Source organism: Schistocerca gregaria, chromosome 3 (genome assembly GCF_023897955.1).
Source record: "Schistocerca gregaria isolate iqSchGreg1 chromosome 3, iqSchGreg1.2, whole genome shotgun sequence".
NCBI classification, from domain to species: Eukaryota; Metazoa; Arthropoda; class Insecta; order Orthoptera; family Acrididae; genus Schistocerca; species Schistocerca gregaria.
In genome coordinates this window covers 853,750,387-853,756,182 of record NC_064922.1, presented here as the reverse complement: position 1 = coordinate 853,756,182, position 5,796 = coordinate 853,750,387, and the positions used below count along the sequence as shown (strand labels likewise).

General features: G+C 35.6%; 1 protein-coding gene across 1 annotated transcript; it reads right to left on the bottom strand.

The window, feature by feature from the left end:
- Positions 1-231: 231 nt before the first annotated feature.
- LOC126354804 (DNA-binding protein RFX2) lies at positions 232-5,497 on the bottom strand. The gene is made up of 2 exons (XM_050004724.1): positions 5,227-5,497; positions 232-5,043 (listed from the first exon to the last, which is right to left on the bottom strand). Exons 1-2 carry the CDS (start codon positions 5,483-5,485, stop codon positions 3,137-3,139), a joined length of 2,166 nt encoding a protein of 721 aa, XP_049860681.1. The 5' UTR covers positions 5,486-5,497; the 3' UTR covers positions 232-3,136.
- Positions 5,498-5,796: the final 299 nt, after the last annotated feature.

Here is a 5,796-nt window from a genome sequence, read left to right as displayed (position 1 = left end):
AAACACTTATCCTGCAGCATGTGTATCACCTGCTGTTTAGAGCAACATATCCAAACCATTTTTAACAAAACTGTGCTAAAAAATAGTTACTGCATATTGGAAAAAACAGGTATAAGCATAATGGTTTTATAGACAAAGACTACACAACTTATCTTTCACAAGTACGAAATTTATTCAGAATTTTTCCACTCTTTGAAAAATTACACCATAATGGAAAAAAGAAAAATGACAGGTGGTCAAAACACAGACCATCCATTCTTGACTTATAAAAAATAATGACTAGATAAACGTACATACACAGTTACAAGCACTGGGAGCACAATGAATCAATATTTCTTGTTTGACTAATGAGGTCACTGTCAAAATCTATTCACAAGAATAAATTGTGTGACACATTAAAGAGGTTAGTAGTATGATGCAGCATACTACAATCATACAACTTTGCTCTTTGATTACATAAATATCCACCATTCAATAAATTAATTATGAAAGTGCTTTATCGTTGCAGAAGACAAACAACATCAAAAATATTAATTTCTCTTTTACATCATTTCTTGTAATTTGAGTACTTCAGTTGAGGGAGCAGGTTATAAACCGGTAGCATCATATAAAGCTGGTCACCTTTGTATCTCATTCACAGCTTATTAAAAATAATCAGAACTGAACAGAATTTAATTTCTTCGGTTTGAAGACTGAAATGAGTACAGAACCCTTCAAAAATGGAAACCAACATTTTGTTAATCTTGCTTCATAAATTAAATGGCCTAATTAATTAGCCCTAATGAATACAAGTAATAGGCACAAGGGCTCAAAATTACAATCAGTTATTTAATAACAGATGTTATACAACATAACACTAATTTTTTACCTTGTAGAACTCTTCAGTGAAAGTATGTCAAATCAAAAAACACAAAAATATTGTGAAGGGGGCAGGAGGAGTGGGAATATATTATAGCCTACTCATTACTACAAAAATGTCACACACAACAATATCTAGGGCCTAACTATGCATTACCAGTGTTTTAACAAGGCAGATACTTATGCAAGAGTGATGAAAAATAGTGCTGGACATACACAGGAAATAGATACAGTGTTTCAGTATAGCACAATTTCTAAATAATTACAAAATTATAGTGCCTAATAGAATGCATGCAAAGTTACGAAAAGGGAAGTCAAAGCTGCAATGAACTAGGATCATGCACACTGTGGCAATTTGTTGTCCCCCCCCAACTTTCACACAGTCTGTTACCATCTATAAAACAGTATGTCTTCTATTACCTCAAACTTTTAACAGTTACTTCATTACCATTGCTACATGCTTTGCATTTTGATATACAATAAAAATTTAATGCAGAGAATAAATAATTTGCACAAGACACACTTTATTTCACACACCTTATGAAGGCACGCACATGCATACTATGAGAGTTCCGTATGAACTCCATATATATTAAATAAATAACTTTTCTGAATTAAATGCAACAATCGAACACTTCAAAAACAAAACAAAATATTTACATTGGAGAAGAAATGAAACATTTTGAATGTACAGCATTCTCTGAGCAACTACTACATTTACAATGACTAAATAATGCATCAATTTTTAACTTATTTATCTGAGTGCTTTCCCAAATAAATATAAAAAGACTTATGCATTAATGTAAATAAAAGATCACATTTCTGCTTATTTTCGGTGTAGAAACTGTGTTATGGGAATCAAAATTCATGTGCCAGAAAACTTATGGAAGTTCTGATTTGTTTTCTGTCCAACAAGAGAGAGAATATTGCATAATTTATGTCTTACATTACAGAAGTAACAATCATAAAATTGTCAATGGATTGCATTCCATAAATAAATCAGTGTTTGTGGTCAAATCCTTCATGTTTCCTGGAGAATTTAAATGGCTTTCAGTAAATCAGCACAGATTTTGTATGGAATGGTGCAATAAGTATCACATTATTCACTTGCTAACATATAGATCTGAACATGAAACTTCGTCAAAATTAAGATGTCTCCTAATTTCAAATAATATTTGTCATTATCATCAGACATGTGACTTAGAAGCTGAACACACATAATAAATGCATTACTGAGCTTAACGTTTACAGTAAGTTAATTCTCTACGTACTACAGGTATAGACAAAATTCTCTCTGGTAAACAAAATTCACACAGGAACACTTACATACACACAAGTACACACAAAGTTCTGTGGACAGTTATCACACCAATATATAGATACACTTAACAAATAACAGTGACCATCACAATAAACCATTGTTCATTATACTCTGCTTAAGAGAAATGCAACTTTTAACACAGAAAACTCATTAATTCACACATATACAAAAAACAAAAAAACATGCTTCTACCAAGAAGCTGACGAAATTGCTTTTCTCTTAATATTTTGATTCCACATGGATTTAAACACATAACACTGATATATAGTATTGACAAAGGTTTATTCATACTACCTTTAAAGACATACACTGTTAACAGTACGATTACCTTAGTAAATTGAGGAACTAAAAATGATTCGCTACAAGGACAAGAGAGAAAAAGTTAACCCTGGTGAACAGAAATGCTCTTTATGTAATGATTTCAAGACTTGTATTTCCCTAATGAATAAGTATAGTGACACACTGACATAAAATACATGCCTGCATAAATTCCATCATAACACAGTCACATAAATCATACAAGTCATTTCAACACATTCACATTGCACAGTAACTTGCTGTTTCCCAAGATGCAGGTAACAGTAATTCAACAGCATCCATAAACATTTTATAACTAGCAGTAGCATCTGAACAGTAAAGCATGAAGAAAGATATGAATGGCCAAATATTCTGGAAGTCTGTTTCCAAGTGAATCCTAATTTAAAAAAGGGATGACCTATGAAAGAAATTAAATGTAAATAAACTGAATTTGAAAAACATGAAGTAAGAGAACACTCGAACTGAACCACCATGTACTCTACAGGTCAATAAATATATCATTGCACAACAATGGCAAGAGGAACTTGTCTTTTACAGATTTATGCACAGTATACGATTTAGTGAAGCCACCAATGAATAGTAGCTGAAGTGGCAGCATTTCATACTGCTGAATCACTCTTTTCTCAGCCAGTTTTATCACTATTCCACATTTAGTGCATTGATCTGTAAATAACCACTTATATCAGATGAGCTATGAAGCTTTTCACCAAGGACAGCAATTGGTGTTTCTCCTGTCTGCAGTGCAACTTGATGTTCAATCAGAAAGAACATGTATTCATCATACAACAGACGTATAAGGTGAAATGAACCGAAGCTGGCTGCACTTCGGAGTGTCAGATCTCTTATTACCATTGAACTATAAAAGGACCATTTCAGCAGAAACTGTCTTGCTGCTTTTGTAAAGTTTGGTCTTCCTTCATAAGGTTTTAACACCTGAGTTGCAACACCCTTCAGCCAAGCTGCCCATTGTTCAAGTGAGTTTTGCTGCTGCAATGTCATTTTGAAGTCTGCTTCCAGTCTTTGTACAACACCATTATCACATTCACACACCCATGATGCTTGATCCTGAACATTGTGGAAATCTACACGATTTAAGTCTACCAGCATCTGGTTTATCTGTGACGAGTTCTGAAGGACGGCACGTGCAGCCTGTGCCAAATGATTTAAGGATGTGTAGCGACGTAAAGTTTGTGCAAATGCATTTGCTGCAGCCATTTTTATTTGAACTATGTCACCTGGACATCCAGCCATTGCAGATGTCAACCAAGTTCCTAGACTTTTTGCAAAATTGCGAATGCCTTGGGTAAGGGAGCTCGGAATTGGGCGAAGGACATCTGGTATCAGAACATATACTAAATTTTGATAAAATCTATAATCTACAACTCTGACAAATTGCTGTATAGGTTCCAATTTACACAAGATGAACAGCTTTGTTTTCGATAAGTATCTCTCTTCTTCACATTCATCCCCATTATTATCATCTTGAGTTCTCCAAAATTCCCTCCAAAGACTTTCAATGGTTGGGAATTCCAAGTTAAGAATAGCATCTAAAAAGGCTTCACAATGTTCTCTATAAATACTGCGAAGCGTATCAACATCTTCAAGTGTACATTCCTCAGGCAAAACAACATTTGACATTTCTATTTCAGGAAAATCTGGAATTGCAGATGTACTATCACCTAAAAATTCATGGTGCTTGTGTAGTTCCTGGCAGTGACCTAAAGAAGTGTGATGCGAAGACTGTTCATACTCTGTGCTTTTCTGGCCCGACCCCGAAAGGAACTTGAAACGTTTTTGAGATCCTGTTTGTGGTCGAACAGCAACTGATGTCCCATCCTCAAACAGTTGATTTAAAATAGAGTTCGGTTTGATACGTATACCATAATAATGATACTTGGAATTTCCTCGTGTTCCTAGGCGTCTCGTTCTCAGGCCAAGAAAAATTGAGCGTATCAATTTTCCAAATGAAGCAGCATTAACAGGATCTTGTTTGCGCTCATTACAATGATAAAGATAATGATTATACAGTGTTGAACGAGGCAGACTTACTCCCTCTGCAGTTTCATAATTATCCAGAAGCCAATGTACAGTTGCTGGTGTAGCTCGTGTGTTATGCGAATGGGCATCTTGTCCATCACTTTCCATACCACTGTTACCAGATATCAAGTAAGTCACACCACCAGAATCTGAATTTATTGACTGAGTATTATTATGTTGTGGTGTAATTAATGAATGTGCTGTATCTGATTCAATACTTTCCTGTATCAGATATGAGCTACTTTGCTGAGCTAACAACTGATTGTTTCCTGAACCCTGTCCAACACTGCCAGCTACCTGATTATATGGAACAGCAGCTGTGCTATCATTATAATATGGTTCCGAAACTGGTGCATACATCTTTTCAGGCTCTTCAACAGTGTAAACAGGATAGGACGTCTGGCCATTTGTTGAAGAATATATGTCCTGCTCAGACGCACTCTCTACATACTGAACGTAGTCGGGCTGTACACCCGGCTGTACTGCGTCTGACGCCACTACATCCGAATCTGAAACAGTAACAGTTATATAGTGTGCAGAATCTACTACTGTTTGTGATTCATTACCGTCATCTGGATCTGTAACATTAGATTCGCTGATAACCTCCGTTATCTCTTCAGTGCTTGCAACTACATGTACTGATGACCTAGAAACTTTGCTATCTACATTTCTTATTTCTCTAGAATGTTCACCTGAACTTTCAAGGCAGTATTCAACGCCGCCACTCTTCTTCAGGGTCGAATTGGCGACACTTGCGATTGGGAGGGTGTTACTTGGCACAGCTGTAACTGGAGTACTTATTTGCGATGAAGCACTGAGAACAACTACTGTAGGTGGCGAACTATGTCTCTGTTGTGAAGCAGCACTAGCATTTCCACAAGATCTCGCCTGGTGAATGTCCAAAGCTGACAATGTAGCCGATGCCGATGTTGCCGGGTTAACAGTAGCCATGTTGAAGGTTGTCTGTGTGGTTGCCATGGAGACGACACAATCATTGAAACATTCTTAATATCTATGCATAGTCCGTATCCGACTTGCTGTCTCTCTCTCTCTCTTTTTTATTTTTAATGAATTTTAAAAAATTGGTAATGATATTTGAAGCTTGATTTCCTATACTTTTCAAAAAAACAAATGTTTTACATTGATTAAAAACCAGGGAATTATGAGTAAATGAGAACCGAAAAATTATCTCTCTAACTGAGGCCATAGAAATTTAGAGTACATTATTGGGCTGATGTATTATACATACAATAAAAGGATAA